General features: G+C 44.8%; 1 protein-coding gene across 1 annotated transcript in view; it reads right to left on the bottom strand.

Annotated features, from left to right (window-relative positions):
• Positions 1 to 357: 357 nt before the first annotated feature.
• Positions 358 to 20,069, bottom strand: part of LOC141109912 (rho guanine nucleotide exchange factor 16-like) — a 23,545-nt gene continuing 3,833 nt past the window's right edge. The window contains exons 2-4 of the mRNA XM_073601165.1: positions 12,869 to 13,407; positions 6,886 to 6,939; positions 358 to 423 (exon numbers count right to left, since the gene is read on the bottom strand). Of these exons, the coding sequence (XP_073457266.1) occupies positions 358 to 423; positions 6,886 to 6,939; positions 12,869 to 13,393 (645 nt within the window). The 5' untranslated portion in view covers positions 13,394 to 13,407. The remainder of the gene's footprint in view (positions 424 to 6,885; positions 6,940 to 12,868; positions 13,408 to 20,069) is intronic.

The raw sequence follows: 20,069 nt of genomic DNA, 5'->3' as shown, positions 1-20,069 counted from the left end.
TCATCTCCAGTCCTACAGGAGCTTACAATCTAATGTCCCACCCTTGGTCACACTGACGGGACCGACCAGCTTGGGTACTTCTGTCAAGATGTATAGCTTCCTTCAACCAGATCCCAGGGACCAGGTATTATAGCTGAGCACCCAAGAATCTAGCCGACACTTGCTAGGTACTCTGGAACAAACGTTATTGTAAAATCACACTGAATATAAAAAGCACACCAGATCAGGTGAGCCTAATCACATCGTATGCAAAGGAAACTGTACACAGAAATATATTTAAAATAGTTAAGGAACAGCTAATGTAAACAGTAGTGATTGACCGCTAGCAACTAATAGCTGGCAGTGATCTAATTAATATTAACTAACAACTAGCCACTTAAACCAGCCTAGGTGACCAGACAGTCCGGCACCCAGCCCACAACCCTGGATACAAAGTACATTACACATTATTAGAAGCATAAACACATTACATCCCACAATGGTTCCATAACAAGGTACAGTGGTCACAATATGAATTACATCTCCAAGAAATGATCAGACGGACCGAAACAATAGGTGACTCAATAACAATGATAACCTAGGAGACACACACTGGGACAAAAACACACATAATAAACAGTGATCCCACCCCACCTCCAGACTGTCCGGCACCAGTCTACAACAGTCTATGAGACAAAACTTATACAAATGTTTCAACAGTCTGAAAAGGGTGGAATTTATTTATCTTCATAGATCTGAGGGATATTGTGGATAAATATTTCTGTCCCAAATAAAAGGAGCCTCCCCAACTCAGCCTGCAGGAGGACCGCCATATTCCCTCTGACCATTAACCGGTAAAAGATTAAGATCACCTCTTTCCATCCACTCCAGAAGGAAGCTTTATTGTCCCTATTCAGAGAATTAATCCAAACCTCGCTCTTAGCGTTCATCACATTGTTGTCCGTCATTAGAGAATGATCTGCTCTCTCCATGGGCCATAATCAGTGGGTAGGAGGCTTTCCCCTTGTCCTCTCCAAAAGCCCCTGTCCTGGTTGGGTCTGTCACACACACATACGCTATGGGCAATTTTGGGTCCAGATTTTGGACTGGGAAAAGAAGCCAGATTATCAAAGCACCTACATTTTCCTGGACAGGCAGGACTCGAGCACTGTGAGGCCAAGACCACCAACCATATATTCTCTGCATTTCTACTATAGAGATCTGCAGTGGCGGCTGGTGCTCCATCGGCCTGGGGGGAGGCGACAAACCCCACACCAACTCTCCCCCCCCGTTCACCGGCTCGCTCACCGATTGATACTTACCCCACCCAGCAGTGGCAGCTGCGGCTTCTCCCCTCCATCCAGGTCGTGGCTGCGGCTTCCCCCTCAGTCTCTCTCCTCCATCCAAGTCACGGTAGCGCCCCCCCCCCCAGTCTCCTCTGTAACTGCTTCTCCTTCCAGCCAATCGGGTCTTCAAACTCCCGGCCAATGGGGTCTTAGGACCTGCTTCCTGATTGGTTTAGAGTAGAAACAGGAAGAAATTAGGGAATATTAATTTGCTAGCTAATGTCACACAAGTGGCAAGCCCACCCATTTTTTTTTTAAAGCCAATTAGAGCCTCAGGCTCTAATCATGTGCTAAGGAAAAAAAAAAAAACAGCATTTAAATCCATGCGTCCGGCGCCCTACATGTAGATTAGGGATTAGGGGCTGAGCGCATGGATTGGGGGGGTGGCGCCCTGAATCCTGCATTACAGGCCGCCACTGGAGATCTGTGTCTAGTCTACGGCTCTGCACACATAAGACATTGTGGACAGGATAGATGGTCTCTTAAAAGTGGTTGTAAAGGATAAAAGGTTTTTTTTTTTTGTTTTTGTTTTAAAAACACTTTATGTGCAGCCCCTCCCTTAAAATACTTACCTGAGCCTAATCTCGATCCACCGATGTGCCAGAGAGCAGCGGAGCTCTGTTGCTCGCTCTCTCCTCACCGGACTCAGTGAGAGCCATCGGCTTCTGCTGCTGCTGCCAATCAAATCCAGTGACGAGGGAGCGAGAGGGCACACAGCCAGTGACACCGGCCTGGCTCGGGATTGCGTCCGCACATGTGCCACCATAGAAAGTGGCTTCTGTGACAGACTCACCCGAGACAGAGGCTATTGGAGGGGACTGAACGCTAGCCTCTTGCTAACAGATTATGGGCCCTGGCATTTGGGGAAATGGTGCTCTCTGTGAGCTGTATGCCTGGGGACCCTGGGGTTGGTGTTACTTTGGATTCAGCTCCATGCCCCCACAAAACACACAGACTCTGGGGACCCTGTATTTGCCATAGTAGCAATAGTGACTGAGCCATACTGTTGGGGCTCATACTGTGAGAAGATGCTAATGTCATCAACTCCAACTACCTGTGTTTATGTTAATTGAATGAGCTGATCACATTGTCCTCTATACAATGTAGGAGACGGGACGACTCCTATTGGAGCTCATGTTAATTAGGTTAATTAGGTTTTGTTTGTATTGTTAATTGTAATTAGCTCCAGCTATTGTGTTTATACTACTGTGTGAAGCTCGGTGCCCACAAGTCTGTCATCTGTCAGGGTAAATGTTTTAGTAAATTAGCTCATGTTAATTAGGTTAGCTTTGAGTCAGTCTGCTGTATAAATGTGTGTGAGATCTCAAATAAAGAGTTAGTTCTGATGTACTCCAAGACTGGTGTTGTCTAGTTCTTGGGGGTTCCTATAGCCAGATCCATTGGACTCGTGTTCCAGAACTTAGGAAGCGGAAGCACTCAAGCGGAGTGTGGGACGTTCCGTGACAGCTTCCTATAGTGGCAGATAGAGAAGAAGAAGAGGAGCCCAGAGCATCGTCGGGGGACACCAAAAGAAGAGGTTTGGGGCCAATCTGTCCCAGAGCATCGGCGGGGGACACCAAAAGAAGAGGTTTGGGGCCAATCTGTCCCAGAGCATCGGCGGGGGACACCAAAGAAGAGGTTTGGGCCACTCTGTCCCAGAGCATCGGCGGGGGACACCAAAAGAAGAGCTTTGGGGCCACTCTGTCCCAGAGCATCGGCGGGGGACCTCAGAAAAGGAGGTTCGGGGCCACCTCGGTGCAAAACCATTACACAGAGCAGGTAAGTACAACAGGTGTGTTATTAATAAGAAAAAAAAAATACAATCACTTTAACCACTTGCCGACCGCCGCACACAGATGTAGGGTCGGCAGAATGGCACAGGCAGGCAAGTGGGCCTACCTGCACGTCCCTTTGAATTTGCCGCCTATCGGGAGTGCGCACCTGCCGCGGGGAGCGTGCCAGCGGGTCCCGCAAAACTCGATGTTTGCCGGCGGCCCGCGACTGCAGTGAGGAGAGGCAGAACGGGGAGATTCCTATGTAAACAAGGCATTTCCCGTTCTGCCTAGCAACATGACAGGGATCCACTGCTCCCTGTCATCAGGAGCAGTGATCTCTGTCATGTTGTAGGGAGCCCATCCCCCCCTACAGTTAGAACACCTCCCTAGGACACACTTAACCCCCTGATCGCCCCCTAGTGCCAATCCCTTCCCTGCCAGTGTCATTTATATAGTAATCAGTGGCTATTTGTAGCTCTGATCGCTGTATAAATGACAATGGTCCCAAAATAGTGTCAAAAGTGTGCGATGTGTCCATCATAATGTCTCAGTCCGATAAAAAAAAAAAAAAAAAAGAAAAAAAAGAAATGCAGATCGCCGCCATTACTAGTAAAAAAAAAAAATAAAATAAAAAAATAATAAAAATGCTATAAATCTATCCCCTATTTTGTAGACGTCATAACTTTTGCACAAACTATCAATATACATTAATTGCGATTTTTTTTACCAAAAATATATAGAGAAGAATACATATCGGCCTAAACTGTGGAAGAAATGTATTTTTTTAATATATTTTTTTGGGGATATATATTATAGCGAAAAGTAAAAAAATATTGCTTTTTTTTTCAAAATGGACGGCCTTTTTTTGTTTATAGCGCAAAAAATAAAAACCTGGCAGAGGTGATCAAATACCACCAAAAGAAAGCTCTATTTGTGGGGAAAAAAGGACGTTGATTTTGTTTGGGTACAAAATCGCACAACTGTCAGCTAAAGCGACGCAGTGCCGAATCGCAAAAAATCCTCTGGTCGGGAAGGGGGTAAAATCTTCCGGGGCTGAAGTGGTTAAAGAAATGCTATTCTTGCTGTGGGAGCCATGACCCCGGAATGGCTTTTAGACGTAAACACAGACTATCTGACACACACATCGAATATTTGCATTTGGGTTAAAGAAAAACATTGCAATTGTTTAGCTAGTCGTGACGTGACAGGCCACACTTTGGGCATGCCGGAATCTCAATGCAAGGCGATTCATCCCATCAATGCAAGGCGATTCATCCCATCAGTTGTTGCTTATTGTAATGTGTTGTCCTCCTTGCTACTTTGTGGGAATGGGCCGAGATAAAAAAAGTCACCATCTGATGAGTTTTGGGTGGAGATACCAGGCCGTGTCATTGTTGCAATGTTCCACAGCTTCCTTTCTCTACCGAATAGAACAGATTCTGTTCAGAGCCAAATCTCGGGCCAGAAAGTTAACCGGAGCGTGAGATGGTCCTCCTTCCTGACCCCAGACGTTTGTGCCGTCTCTGTACAGGTATGAACGTGTTCCAGATCACAGCGTGAGCTACAAGTCTCCGCACGCACCGCGCCGTACAAAACCAGCAAAGATTACAACAGAGGATTAAGCAAAAAAAAAGTATTTAAAGGTTTTAACCAAGGAATAGAAGTGCTGGACTTGGGAGCTTAGATTTTAGTTGATAGCGGTTCTTGTTGAATGGATCTCGGCTCCTTGGAGACACAAAGTGGGGAAGGGATGGTCCCACAAGTGCGGGACCCACCCAACTTGAGGAGTTTGAGTAAAATGAAAGGAAGGAGCTAAGCACCAGACGATCAATGAAAGTCTGTCAACTTTTATTCTTCGCAACAAAGGGACAACCAGTTAGAAAGGAGCCAACGCATTTTTTTGGGGGCCAAAGCATCCTCCATCATCAGCGCTCAAACTTGGTTGATAAAAAAAAAAAAAATCCAATATGGATTATGGCGTGACCTCCATACTGATATCTCAGTCTGGCAATGTGACTATATGACCACCAAGTTCTGCATGCCCTCCTGGGTCTCCTTCATATATACTATCAAAAGTATTGGGACACCTGCCTTTAAATGCACATGAACTTTAATGGCATCCCAGTCTTAGTCCGTGTCAGGGCTGGGCTCAGCCCTTCCTTCTCTGAGCTGGCCGCTCAGCTGTTGGCTAATTGCCAGCTTCTATCTCTCCACAGTGACTCACCTGTTGATGATATCCTGCTCGTCAGTCCTGACTACTTAAGCCGTCAAGGCCCAGATGATCTCTGCCTTCGCCTTGGTCAACATCACAGAGACTATCTCCTGCGTTCCTGTTAAAGACTTGCTTGGCTGACATTCCTTCTGGCTCCAGATCCTGCTTGCTGTTTCACTACGCTGTTCCCTGGCTTCCTGACTTTCTGGATTGTCTGACTATCCGTTCCGGTTACCAAACTTTGGCTATGTTTTGACCACATTTGTTCTATTTACTTTTATTATTAAACAAGTGTGATTTTACTGTACTTCTGTCTCAGTCCGATTCATGGTTTCTGACAGTCCGTAGAGGTTCAATATTGAGTTGGCCCACCCTTTGCAGCTATAACAGGGGACTGCGACATACAAAAATCTGATAAATGTCACTGGCAGGGAAAGGATTAACACTAGGGGGCGATCAAGGGGTTAAATGTGTTCCCTAGGGAGCGGTTTCTGTGGGGGGAGGGGACTGACTAGGGGAGGAGAGAGATCGCTGTTCCTGATCACTAGGAACAGCAGATCTGCCTCTACTCCTCTGTCAGAACAGGGATCTGTCTTTTTTACATTGAGCGAGCGCGGGTTGCAGACATCACGGCTGCGTGCATTGGCTCCAGCGTCGCCCATGCCCCCTATAGCTTTTTTAAATCGGCCGACGTACGACGGCGATTCGCCCAGCTGTGCCAACCTGCCGCAGTGCAACTGCGGCGGCTGGTCGGCATGTAGTTAAACAAACCCTCCTACACACGTTGTACCTGTTTATCTGCGGTATGCTCTTCTCCGCATTCATTAAAAGCGCAGAATTTATACAGCTTGTCTGAGCTTCAAAAAGCAGGGGGGTGCAGGAGCTAAAGAGCTCTGGAGAGCTCAGTGAAAGCTGATTGAAGGGAAGGGACACTCCCCCCCTTGACACAACAACAGAGCCGAGGCTGTCAATCACAGGCTGTGTGCTGGAGGCCCCCTCCCCTGTCACCATTTTTCTCTTGGTGTCAGGAAAACTTGTCAGAAGTGATTATTCATGCTGATAGCAGAGGAAGGAGGCAGCAGACAGAAATGACACTTGGTGCTCTGGACTGAGACAAGTACACACTATAGAGGGATATGCTTTGTTCAGATTTCATGTCTGAGGTTTACAACCAATCTGAAAAATCGTGGGTGTTGGTGGGATAAAGTAAACTATTAGTATTAGCGGTTTTTATATGAAGGGTAAAAATAAACGAAGTAAAAGCTCCGAAGATCCCGGACCAATCCGGCTCGGGCTCATTTATTCCTCACCTCGCTCGGCAAATTGACAAATCGGCACAAATCTCTTTAATCACCTTTAAAATAACCGTATATATCGTAAGGCGCGCGCCCTGAAAAATCCCAGCGGCATTAATTACGCATTGCATTATTCATACCGCCTCGTAGAATTTAATTGTGTTTCTCAGGGCCTACCAGACGTCATTCATCACTCAACTCCGTGCTTAAGATTTTATTGGCTGGATTTATGAGGTTCTCCCCTCCCCCCACCAATAAATAGCGACTAGCACACTTACCGTCTTTAAAGGAAACCGGCGTGGCGCTTGCATTTTTTTCTTTCCGAATGTTTTCTGGAAAGCAAAAAACAATAAATAAAATTGGTTTAGTGACAGGAGAGATACGGACAACGCAGCTTCAAAATCATCAGTTCTGGTCCTAACCCCTTCCCGCTCTGCCCGCCACTGCCCTTTACCCGGGGTACTAAACCCAAAATCAAACCAATTCTTAGACGTGACTGCTGCATTCGTTCTCTCTTTTAGGCTTTCTTTCTTCTGTTTTTATCTGGCGATCCAGCCGGCAGGTTAGAGCTGCACGATTAATCGTTAAGAATTGTTATCGTGATTTTTTTTTTCCCCCTTGCGATCTTGACAAAGTGTTTCCCCGATTCTTTCTATGCAGAGAATTTTCTCTGCTCTGCTAAAGCCGACAGCCGTCAAAAGAAGGGGAAAACAAAAAAAAACAAAAAACGGGCAGTCTGCAAAGAATCACGCGGGGTACCTGCATCATCTGTGTACCGGGCAATCTTCATTGGCTGACGATGGGGATGATGTCACTCCTGTGCATTCACAGGCACAAGTCACCGCAGCACACAGGGGTGGGGCCAGCGCTGTAATGCTGAACTGCATGCCAGAGACTGCAGGACAGGTAGGTGTATTTTTTTTTTTTTTTTTTTTTTTGCATTACAGATCTCCAATGCAATAAATAGTCTGCCTGCTCGCAGCGAGCAACAGTGAGCCCTTCGCTTTAAAAGGCAGAGGGGCGGGACAGACTTACCGTTCATGTGAACACCGATTGGCTGTGAAAACAAGAGCCCGGGAGCTGTTGGTGCCGGGAGCGTGCAGAAAGCGGGACTCTCAACACAGGAACTCGTTGCATATGTGGGGTGTTAAGGCCCACCCTCCTCGCCATCACACATACGTGTTACGCGGTCAGCAAAAAAGTTAAAGTGAATGCAGCTTGTGATTAAAACCTCCCCCAGCTCTCATTTTTTTTCCCCTTTTTACAATGATGTGTTTAAAAACACAAATTTATTTATAAAGAATTTGCATAGCCATTTGCCCAGTGAAAGTGCATGTACATTGTTTTGTGCGAATGGGGCAAAAAAAAACGAATGCCATTAGACTATATCCTGTGCTGTTCAAATGTAAAGCATGGATTTTAAATAAAGCGTATAGCATTTGGCCACTAGATGGAGCCAAGTATTATAGGAATTTCCTATAATACTTTATTAAATTCACGTTCCACCCAAAAATGGAACTTCTGCTTTAAGTGAAGGTGACCCCTGACATTGGGGGGGGGGGGCAGATACCCTCTTTTTAGAGGCACCCAGCTCCCACTTCCTCCCGGGTCTCCGTGGCGCTGGAAGGAAGTTCACCTCTCCCCCTCCCTCCCTGCAATGTTCTGGGATTGCCCGGCCATTCGCGGCTCACGCCTGCACAGTGCGTGTCCGGCTGTGAAGACACAGAAGGACGCCCACAGTTCCAATGCTGGGGAAAGGGGGGGGGGGGGGGGGGGGGGGGGGGGGGAGTGCTGCTTCGTTCGCCCGCATCGCTGGACCGTGGGACAGGTGAGTGTCTGATTAATAAAAAAGTCAGCAGATACACATTTTGTGGCTGCTGACTTTTAAAATGGGTGGAACTCCGCTTTAACTCCATCTAGTGATCAGATGTGGCATTTTCTGTTTAAAATCAATTTACATTTGAACAGCACAGGATATATTCTAATAACAATCTTTTTTTTTTTTACCCCATGCGCACAGAATGCACACAAAAACATTTTTCACTCATGGTTAGCGTTTGGCTGAAGCCAAACACTAGTAAACTGTGTTTACTCTTTAAATCATAATCACAAAAGAAAACTACACAAATGACCCTGATCAAAAGTTTACATACCCTGGTGATTTTGGCCTGATAACATGCACACAAGTTGACATAAAGGGGTTTGAATGGCTATTAAAAAAGGTAACCATCCTCACCTGTGATCTGGTTGCTTGTGATTAGTGTATAAAAGGTCAATGAGTTTCTGGACTCCTGACAGACCCTTGCATCTTTCATCCAGTGCTGCACTGATGTTTCTGGATTCTGAGTCATGAGGAAAGCAAAAGAATTGTCAAAGGATCTGCAGGAAAAGGTAGTTGAACTGTATAAAACAGGAAAGGGATATAAAAAGATGTCCAAGGAATTGAGAATGCCAATCAGCAGTGTTCAAACTCTAATCAAGAAGTGGAAAATGAGGGGTTCTGCTGAAACCAAACCACGGTCAGGTAGACCAACTAAAATTTCAGCCACAACTGCCTGGAAAATTGTTTGGGATGCAAAGAAAAACCCACAAATAACTTCAGGTGAAATACAGGACTCTCTGAAAACATGTGGTGTGGCTGTTTCAAGATGCACAATAAGGCTTCATGTACACGGGACGTTGTTCAACCTCTCCTGAAAGATTTAACTTGACAGCTAGAAACCAGCATCTAAAAACGGCCGCTTAGACGCATTTACATGCCGCGTTTGCGTCTAGAAGCGTTTGAAAAAAAAAAAAATTTTTTTTTTTTTCAAAATAGCCAAAAATTAAAAACCGCCTGTAAATGAAACGCTGCTAAACGCGAGTTGCCACGTTTGGCATGCCTCTAAACACAGCTTCTGTAGGCATTTTTTTGGGGTTCCAAAAAAAGCCTCTAAACACAACTGCCTAGAAATTACTTTAAACAAACCAGTGTACATGTACTGATAAGATAACAGAGGAGGGTTCAGGAGCAGTTGAAAAAAATGCCCAACTGCTCCTAAACGTCCATCTACCAGCAGCTGTGTACATGAGACCCAAGGAGGCATTTGAAGAAAGATGGGCTGCATGGTCGTGTCGCCAGAAGAAAGCCATTACTACGCAAATGCCACAAAGTATCCCACTTATAATACGCCAAACAGCACAGAGACAAGCCTCAAACCTTCCGGCACAAAGTCATTTGGAGTGATGAGACCGAAATTGAGCTTTTTTTGGTGACAACCATAAACACATCATTTGGAGAGGAGTCAACAAGGTCTATGATGAAAGGTCCACCATTCCTACTGTGAAACACTGAGGTGGATCGCTGATGTTTTGCGGATGTGTGAGCTACAAAAGGCACAGGAAATTTGGTCAAAAATTGATGGCAAGATGAATGCAAAAAATACTGGAGGAACATTTGCATTCATCAGCCAGGAAGCTGCGCATGGGACGTACTTGGACATTCCAACATGACAATGATCCAAAACACAAGGCCAAGTCCACCTGTCATTGGCTACAGCAGAATAAAGTGAAGGTTCTGGAGTGGCCATCTCAGTCTCCTGACCTCAATATCATTGAGACACTCTGGGGAGATCTCAAAACATACAAGACAGCCCAAGAATTTACAGGAACTGGAGGCTTTTTGCCAAGAGGAATGGGCAGCTTTACCATCTGAGAAGATAAAGAGCCTCATCCACAAATACCACAAAAGACTTCAAGTTGTCATTGATGTTAAAGGGGCAATACACGGTATTAAGAACTGAGGTATGTACACTTTTGATCAGGGTCATTGGGGTAGTTTTTGTTCTCATTATGAATTAAAAAGAGTAAACACAGTAGATTGATAATAAAATGGCTTCAGCCAAACACTAACCATGAGTGAAAGAAAAGTTTTTGTGTTATCATTTATATTCTCTGCAACATGGCCAAGAAATCTAATTCTGCCAGGGTATATAATCCCCCAACATCCCCCAACATCCCCCATCCCCCAACATCCCCAATACCAGCCTCCATATATCTAATTCAAAGAGTAACCAAAAGTATTGGGACGCCTGCCTTTACACCGACATGAACTTTAACCACTTCAAAACCAGCCTCGTTTTGGATTTTAGGTGTTTAAGAGTTTAAAACAGGTTTTTTTTGCTAGAAAATTACTTAGAACCCCCAAACATTATATATTGTTTTTTTTCTAACACCCTAGAGAATAAAATAGCGGTCATTGCAATACTTTTTTTTGCACCGTATTTGCGCAGCGGTCTTCTAAGCGCACTTTTTTTGGAAAAAATTCACTTTTTTGAAAAAAAAAAAAAAATAAGACAACAGTAAAGTTAGCCCAATTTTTTTTTATATTGTGAAATATAATGTTACGCCAAGTAAATTGATACCCATCATGTCACGCTTTAAAATTGCGTCCACTCGTGGAATGGCGTCAAACTTTTACCCTTAAAAATCTCCATAGGCGACGTTTAAAAAATTCTACAGATTGCATGTTTTGCGTTACAGAGGAGGTCTAGGGCTAGAATTATTGCTCTCACTCTACCGGTCGCGGTGATACCTCACATGTGTGGTTTGACCACCGTTTTCATATGTGGGCGCTACTCACATATGCGTTCGCTTCTGCGCGCGAGCTCGTCGGGACAGGGCGGTTTAAAAAATTTTTTTTTTTTTTTTTTATTATTTATTTTACTTTATTTTATTTATTTTTTCACTGTTTTTAAAAAAAAAAAATTTGGATCACTTTTATTCCTATTACAAGGAATGTAAACATCCCTTGTAATAGAAAAAAGCATGACAGGACCTCCTAAATATGAGATCTGAGGTCAAAAAGTCCTCAGATCTCATATTTAGACTAAAATGCAAAAAAAAAAAAAAAGTCGTTTAAAAAAAATGACACAAAAAAAATTGTGCCTTTAAGAGAAGTGGGCGGAGCCGTCGTAATGACGTCGCTCCGGCCGTCACATGGTATAGAGACGGGTGGGGGCCATCTTGGCCTCACTCGTCTCAGTACCTCAGCGGTGACAGGTCCCGATCTCCTCCGCCGCTACCGATGGCTCCGGTAAGCGGCGGAGGGTGCGGGGAGAGCGGCGGGAGGGGGGGTGGCACCTCTCCCGCCGCCGATAACGGTGATCTCGCGGCGAACCCGCCGCAGAGACCACCATTATCGTGTACAGAATCGCCGGCCCTAAAGATGGATACCTCGGTTGTGGCAGCAGCTGCTGCCGTTACCGAGATATCCATCTTTAAAACACAGGACGTCAATATACAGTGGGCGGTCGGGAGGCGGTTAATGACATCCCAGTCTTCGTCCGTAGGGTTCAATATTGAGTTGGCCCACCCTTTGCAGCTATAACACCTTCAACTCTTCTGGGAAGACCGTCCACAAGGTTTAGGAGTGTGTCTATGGGAATGTTTGACCATTCTTCCAGAAGCGCATTTGGGAAGTCAGGCACTGATGTTGGACGAGAAGGCCCGGCTCGCAGTCTTCTCTCCAATTCATCCCAAAGGTGTTCTATCAGGTTGAGGTCAGGACTTGGTGCAGGCCAGTCAAGTTCCTCCACCCTAAACTCGCTCTTCCGTGTCTTTATGGACCTTGCTTTGTGCACTGGTGCTCAGTCATGTTGGAACAGGAAGGGGCCGTCCCCAAACTGTTCCCACAAAGTTGGGAGCATGAAATTGTCCAAAATGTCTTGGTATGCCAACGCCTACAAAGTTCCCTTCACTGGAACTAAGGGGCCAAGCCCAACCCCTGAAAAACAACCCCACACCATAATCCCCCTAAACCAAATGATTTGGACCAGTGCACAAGACAAGGTCTATAAAGACATAGATGAGCACGTTTGGGGTGGAGGAATTTGACGTGCCTGCACAGAGCCCTGACCTAAACCCGATAGATCACCTTTGGGATGAATTAAAGCAGAAACTGCGAACCAGGCCTTCTCATCCAACATCAGTGCCTGACCTCACAAATGCGCTTCTGGAAGAATAATCAAACATTCCCATAGACACACTCCTAAACATTGTGGACATCCTTCCCAGAAGAGTTGAAGCTGTTATAGCTGCAAAGGGTGGGCCAACTCAATATTGAACCCTAAGACTGGGATGCCATTAAAGTTCATGTGCTTGTAAAGGCAGGCGTCCCAATACTTTTGGGAATATAGCGTACATTGGGTTCAGGCAGCCATGTCATGATGCAACACAATAAAAAAAACAAAGCTTGGAATACTAATGAAAATTTAGGCCAACCTTAGATCTTCCAGGACTCCTCTGGGGTGGAGCATTTGGATTCTCCGTAACCGGCTTCAGGGTTGCCATTGGCTTTATGGGCTGGTAATCTTCATCATTAAAACCCCTCATAGCTACCCTGTAAGACTGATTCCTTAGATTCCTCTTTAATCCTCCCACATCTATATCATCCTCGGTAGAATTCTCGCGGGCATGGAGCTTCCTCTGCTCCTGCTGCACAAACTCCTTGCTGATGGTCGACGATGCGATCGTGTGGTGCCGAGGGGCCTTGGTCTTTGTGGCAATGGCCAAACTCTTTGGAATCATTTGCTGAGTCCCCAGCTTGTGGGCGGCCGGGCTCTCTGTGCTCAGGATGACTCGGTGGGCCTCAACCGGGGAAGGGGCCCCGTCCGGTACATACGAGGCATTATCCACGGGCTTCAACGTTTTTCGTGGTATGGAATTGTTGGCCGTAGATTTGGCATTTTTTTCATACACAAGGTAAGATCTGTCACCCACCGACGGGTCAGAAAATCTGTGAGACATGGTGCAGATGGGTTCTATAAAAAAGGAAAAAAACAATAAAAAATACTTCTATTATTATGAATAGACAAGTATTTATATTAACATACAAGGACATTTTAAAGAGAACCCTTGTCCAAAAGGGTCAGGTAGAAAGGCAAAGGACTGGTGACCAGTGTTGCCTTTGGTCTTCTTGCAGTCTATCCTATAACACATAACTGGACACACCATGACTTGTTCCGTGCCTCTGTGCAAAGGCTGCCATCTTGAAAGAGGAGCAAGGCTTTGCTTCCTCGTGTCAGAGTTAACCCCCCCTCACCTTAAGAAGACTGACTGGTGGAGTAATGATCAAGAAGCAGGAGAGGCAAATTAAACAGAAGCAGGGAGATCCTTGCACTGCCGGTCCTCAGCTTGCAGCTTTCTCTCCGGCAAGGAAAACCATGAACAGCACAGAAGAGATATCAGAAAAAAATCTCACTCCAAATCCTGGCATTCACAGGTAGCAGTGCCTTAGATGATCTCACACTGCAGATATACAGCTATGAGACTTAAAGGAGTTGTAGAGGCAGAAGGATTTTTCTATGCATTAAGATAAAAGACCTTCTGTGTGTAGCAGCCTCCCCAGCACCCCCCTTAATTACTTACCTGAGCCCCATCCCTCTCCAGCGATGTCCACGAATGTCTAAGCCATCCAGGACACTCCTCCTGATTGGCTGAGAAACAGCAGCGGCGCCATTGGCTCTCGCAGCTGTCAATCAAATTCAGTCAGCCAATCAGAGGAGAGGAGGAGACCGGGCCGGATCTGGGCTCCGTGTCTGAATGGACACATAGGCTTCAGTGCCCCCATAGCAAGCTGCTGACTGTGGGGGGCACTCGATACAAGGGGAGCAGCAAAGAGGGACCCGAGAAGAGGGGGATCCGGGCTGCTCTGTGCAAAACCCCTGCACAGAGGAAGTATAACATGTTTGGTATTTAAAAAAAAAAAAAAAAAAAAAAAAAAAAAAGGAGACTTTACAATCATTTTAAGGTCAAGGGTACTGTTTGGGCAGAATTAACATTTCTAGATGTTCTCTATAACATAGAAAAACCTAACTTTTGGAGTTGAGGTTTGTCCATTTTGTTACTGTAAAAGCTATTTTTTTTTTTGGCTTTAAAATAACAAACATGTCATACTTACCTGCTCTGTTTAATGGTTTTGGCACAGAGCAGCCCCAATCCCCCTCTTCTTGGGTCGACCCCCCCCCCCCCCCCCCCCGGTGCTTCTGGCTCCAGACTCAAAAAAATTATTTAAAGGGTTCCTCTGGGGTAAAAAGATTAAGAAAGGCTGTTCTTTAATATTCTCCTTCGCTCCTCCATCTGCAGCACAAACAGTATATAGACGCTCCCAGAGGAGGATAGGACTATAAATGTGCAGAGAGGGAGGGGCTGTGCTAGGGAATGGACTCTCCTGAAGTGAGGATATGGAGCGAGATTTCTCCTGTGCTGTTCATGGTTTTCCTTGCTGGAGAGAAGGCTGTACCTGAGGACTGGCAGTGCAAAGATCTAGGGAATGGACTCTCCCTAAGAAGGTCACATTCCTTAACATTGATAGTGAATATATATATCAAAAAGGAAAAAACTCTGCATGCAAGCCTGTAAAATACTCCATTTATCTGTTTTACACTGCACGTGCATTTTTTTTTTTTAAGCCTAGTGACAGGGTCTCTAACTCCTTCAGATCTGCGCTATAGCCGAATGACGGTTACAGCGCGGATCTGCTTTGCCAGGAGGCCGTCAATAGATGTCCTCCCCTTTGCACGCTCTCCGCGCACCCCCTGCAGGGCGCGCGCTGTGCTCACCAAGTCAATGAGACTCGGGTGATCACAGATCCCGGCCCCTTACCACGTGATCAGCCGTCAGCCAATGACAGCTGATCACATGATGTAAACAGAAGATCGGTAATCATTCTTTTTTTCTCCTCACGCTAAAAAAAAAGCCGATCACTGGCTTCAGTGCAAGGGACATCGGTCCCAAAGAGGAAGAGGCGAAGCCGCCTCATCTGTGCCCACCAATACCGCCTTCCAGTGCCCACAGTGCCACCTGCCAGTGCCCACACAGTGCCACGATTCAGTACATAAGTGCCAGCAATCAGTGCCACCTATCAATGCCCACCAGTGGTGTCAATCAGTGCCACCTAGTAGTGCTGCCTATCAATGTCACCTACCAGTGCCGATCAGTGCCTATCACTGCCATCCATCAGTGCCAGCTATCAGTGCCCTTCAGTGCCACCTATCAATGCCCACCAGTGCCCATCAATGCCGCCTATCGGTGCCCATCAGTGCAGCCCCATCAGCATACATGAAGGAGAAAAATTACCTGTTTGCAAAATTTATAAACAAAATATAAAACTATTTTTTTTTTTTTTTTTAAATCGGTCTTTAATTTTTTTAACAAAAAAAAAAAAAAAAAAAAAAATATCAAAAACACCCAGAGGTGATCAAATACCACCAAAAGAAATCTCAATTTGTGAAAAAAAAAAAAAAAAAAAAAAGATAAAAATTCATTTGAGTACAGTGTTGTATGACAGCGCAATTGTCGTTCAAAGAGTGGCGGCGCTAAAAGCTGAAAATTGGTCTGGGAAGGAGGAGGGTTTAGGTGCCCAATAAGCAAATGGTTAAAAATGTACAAACAAGAGAACCAGACATGTAGGCACAATTCAACTGTCGCCTGGCTCCTAAAACAGCAAGTCGCTTTATTGCGCCAATGCCATTTCCTATAAAAAGACCTCTATGGTCACAGAATACACTTTTATTTTCGAACATCAGCATTGTAACAACAATAGTTATATCTAACAATCCAATATAAGATCCATTGAAAAAAATCTCCTTTCATGTTGCGAGTGCCGCCTGTCTGCTGGTCGTCTCTTTTCACAACCTCCTGGATCCCCCTGCACGCTTTGCAGCTTCTCCTCCATTTCTAAGGACCACATGTCCCATGGTCCCTTGCTGCCTGCATGTGGCGATCCCTGTACCGACTCCACCCCCTGAAACCCCTCTCACAGGCAGGCTCTGTGAAAGGTGTGACACAGCAGTGCCTTACCCACAGTGCATAGTGACTACGTGTCACAGAATTCAAGGAAGTAAAAGTGTGGGGATCTTCACAGAGTAAAATTTATAGGACTTCAAGATGGTTCAAAATAATAGGAGGAGGCTGGAAATAATTGGAACACAATGTGGGAGTGACTATAGGATTTTACATTTTGACCGCTTTAGGTCTGCCTTATAGAAGTTTTACTGCTACCTGTGTGCCAGATCACACACATTATATATATATATATATATATATACACACATACACACACACACACACACATATACACATACAGTGGGGACGGAAAGTATTCAGACCCCTTCACTCTTTGTTATATTGCAGCCATTTGCTAAAATCATTTAAGTTCATTTTTTTCCTCATTAATGTACACACAGCACCCCATATTGACAGAAAAACACAGAAAATAGATATATATATATATATATATATATATATATCTATCTATCTATATATATATCTATAATCTCTCTCTATCTACACACACACACACACATACACTAGAGCTGCACAATTAATCGTTAAAAAAAAAATCATAATCTCGATTCAACCCGCCTCACGATCTCTATGCAGAATTTCCCGATTCATTCATGTAACAAGTGCAGAGAGTTCTCTGCTCATTTAGCTGTCAACAGAAAAAAACCCGGGCAGCCTGCCAAGTTTTTCACAACATTGTCGGTGTTCTGTCGATATGTGCCCTCCGTCGAAAAGTGCCCGCGCATGCGCAAAAATGGAAGGGCGCAACAGGTGATGTCTTTTATCTCCATTACCGCTGAGGAAGTCCAGAGGACGATACGCGTGCGGAGCTTTTGGACATCACTGCAGCCATCATTCAACTCACGATACTCTTTTGATGATATTTTTACCTGTATCCCAGCACTAGGGCATAGTGCCGTGTTTGTGAGTACCGAATTTTAATAAATGTTATTGTATTTTAGCCACGCAGTGTGCACTATGTTTTTCCATTTTTATTTCATGTGATATGATCTGCAATTTCGAGTGCCATTTTCATTACCGTGGGACCATCTACTTAGACAAGTCTTCATCCTTATCCACGGAGTGTGGTAAAAGCTGTTATGACCCATCTGTTAGTTCAGGGGTCCATATGCTAAGGTGAGCGGTTTGGCTGGCCAGTGGTGGGTTCACGGATTTGTAGCACTGCATGGAATTTTCTTGAGCACCTACATCATTCCAGAGGAGAATCCTTTTTCCATCTACATGTGATTTCTAATTTTTAGGACTTTATTTGGACTTTTAAGTATAGCGCTGCACTGCTTTGTTTTCCATATGTCTTTTGAGGTTTTATATGTTTGCCTTTAGTGTTCCGCAGCTTGTTTACTTTGTGACAGTTGTATTTTTGCGCTGACTGTATTTTCTTTAATAGGTGATTTGCTGACCAGCTGGAGTGACGTCACCAAAGCGCTTGCGCACAGTGACGTCACCGAAAGTGCCCGCGCATGCGCAGAAGGGAAGGGCGCTCCAGCTGATTCGCCGACCAGCTGGAGTGACATCACCATAGCGCATGCGCACATCGTTGGAGTGTTTTTTTGAGACGGGAGATACCATTTCACGGCCACAATTTAAAGCTATGCAAAGAGCGGAGGGACACCGTACATGTCAGATTGTGCCCCGCTGTAAACCCGCGGCACAACAGCGAGGCACAATATAACAAATACGGTGTCCCTCCGCTCTTTGCATAGCATTAAACTGTGACCGAGAAATGGAATCTCCCATCGGGAAAAAAAAAAACAAAAAAAAAACCCCAAAACACTCCTACGATGTGCGCATGCGCTATGGGGACGTCACTCCAGCTGGTCGGGAAATCAGCTGGAGTGCCCTTGGGTTCTGCGCATGCGCGGGCACATATCGTCAGAACACCGGCACTGGTAGACAGCTATAAACATTGTAACTTTTTTTTTCTTAGATCGAAAGGGATGAACTTCTATGTGTAAATAAGGGAAGTTTAACCACTTAGTGCCGGTTCACATAGGGGCGACTTGTCAGGCGACCTAGTCGCCTGACAAGTCGCCTCCCGTTCTGTGCTACGGAACCGTTCTAATAGGAGCGACGCAAGTCGCTCCGACTTAGAAAAAGGTTCCTGTACTACTTTGGGGGCGACTTGGGGCGACTTACATAGACTTCTGTACAGAAGTCGTTTTGCAAGTCGCCTCGGAAGTCGTTTGCAGGTCGCCTCGCTGAGGCGACCTGCAAGTCGTGCCGCCCCTGTGTGAACCGGCACTAAAAGCGGTTGTATATCCGCACAAAATAAATAAACCTGTAGAACGAGGTCCCCGCATCGCCTCCCGGTCAACGCCGAGGGAGCTGACATTTTCCCTCAGTATGGGCACGATACGCCACACCTTCACTGCACATGCGCCGCTGATGTCAGTGGCTGCGTGCAAGGTCAATATTTCCTAAACTGTGCAGGTTTAGATGTTCAGTTTACCTACAGGTGAGCCTTATTATAGGCTTACCTTAGGGGAAAAAAAAAATATATCACCTACAGCGGTATACAACTACCTTAAAGACTGAACCTTTATCTGACATTTGTTTCTTCCAAAGTTAAAATCCGTATTTTTTGCTAGAAAATTAATAGAACCTAGGGGGAAAAAAAAAATGGCGGTTGTTGCAACATTTTATGTCATACTGTATTTGCGCAGCGCTCTTTCAAACCCAAATTTTTTTGGGGGAAAAAAAAATACACTTCAGGGACTTAAAAAAAAAAAAAAAAAAAAAAAAAAAAAACACTGAACAGTAAAGTTAGGCCAATTTTTTTGTATAACATGAAAGATGATGTTATGCCGCGAGAATCGTGATCTTTATTCTAAAGCAAAAAAAAAAAAAAAATCGCGATTCTCATTTTAGCCAGAATCGTGCAGCTCTAATACACACACGTTTTACCAAAAATATGTAGCAGAATAAATATCGGCCTAAACTGATGAAGCAATTTGATTTTTTCCATTTTTTATTGGATATGTTTTATAACAGAAATTAAAAAATTATTGTTTTATTTTTTTCAAAATTGGATTTTTTTTTTTTTGTTTATAGCGCAAAAAATAAAAACCACAGAGGTGATCAAATACCACCAAAAAAAAGCTCTGTTTGTGGAGAAAAAAAAAAGACATCAAATTTTATTTGGGTACAGTGTCCCACGACTGCGCAATTGTTAGCTAAAGTAAACGCAGTGCTGTATCGCAAAAAAATAATTTTTTTTTTTTTAAATAAATAAAAAAATGGCCTGGTCCTGAAGGGGGGGGGGGGGTGTTAAATCTTCCAGAGCTGAAGTTGTTAAGAAGCTTCAGCCCCGGATGTCTGCAGGCACCTTAGAGACATGAGACCGTCCATCTCCCTTCCCCCCCCCCCCCCCCCGGTAATATTAGACCCATAGGTAGAAATTCACTTTTGAATTGTGCATCATCCGAAATTTGGTGCAAACTCCAGAAAAAAGCAACAGTCGCAAACTTCAGAAAAAGCAGTTGGAAGGGATCACAAGTTAAATTTCTAGAGGAAATACTGCAAAATAAATTAATTTATTAGAAATAGAAACTGAAAATAGAAACCGGCTAAAAAGGTGAGACGTGATCATAGAACACGTCATACAAATCTGATAACG

Source organism: Aquarana catesbeiana, linkage group LG10 (genome assembly GCF_042186555.1).
Source record: "Aquarana catesbeiana isolate 2022-GZ linkage group LG10, ASM4218655v1, whole genome shotgun sequence".
Taxonomy (NCBI): Eukaryota; Metazoa; Chordata; class Amphibia; order Anura; family Ranidae; genus Aquarana; species Aquarana catesbeiana.
Note: the sequence above shows the minus strand (reverse complement) of the source record. Positions and strands in the feature narration are given on the sequence as shown.